Source organism: Penaeus monodon, chromosome 24, assembly GCF_015228065.2.
Source record: "Penaeus monodon isolate SGIC_2016 chromosome 24, NSTDA_Pmon_1, whole genome shotgun sequence".
In the NCBI taxonomy this organism is placed as follows: Eukaryota; Metazoa; Arthropoda; class Malacostraca; order Decapoda; family Penaeidae; genus Penaeus; species Penaeus monodon.
The window spans coordinates 26,307,295-26,307,591 of NC_051409.1; the positions used below are offsets into that span (position 1 = coordinate 26,307,295).

Consider the following 297-nt stretch of genomic DNA (forward strand, 5'->3'; position numbering starts at 1 on the left):
CCGCTGCGTGCGCCTCCTCCCGCAGAGCATCACCCTCACCATCCTGGTCGTCGGCACCATCTTCTCCACCATCTTCCACGTGATGACGCCTGAGGACACGAGCGGCAGGTGGTCGCGCGACGACGAGGCCGAGATCATCACGCAGGAGGCCGGCACAGCGCAGACGCCGGCCGAAGACGCTGCAGAAGGGGACCGCGTCAGGAGACCGAGGGTGCAGATGACGTGGCGGGACTGGCTGACGGAGCCGCAGTTCTACCAGGTTCGGGCGTTCGTGTCCTGGGGGCGTTCGTGTCCTGG

At 67.3% G+C, this 297-nt stretch overlaps 1 protein-coding gene across 1 annotated transcript in view; it reads left to right on the forward strand.

Annotated features, from left to right (window-relative positions):
• Positions 1 to 297, forward strand: part of LOC119588689 (major facilitator superfamily domain-containing protein 12-like) — a 36,240-nt gene that overhangs the window by 29,748 nt on the left and 6,195 nt on the right. The window contains 1 exon segment of the mRNA XM_037937325.1: positions 26 to 281. Coding sequence (XP_037793253.1) covers positions 26 to 281 — 256 coding nt within the window.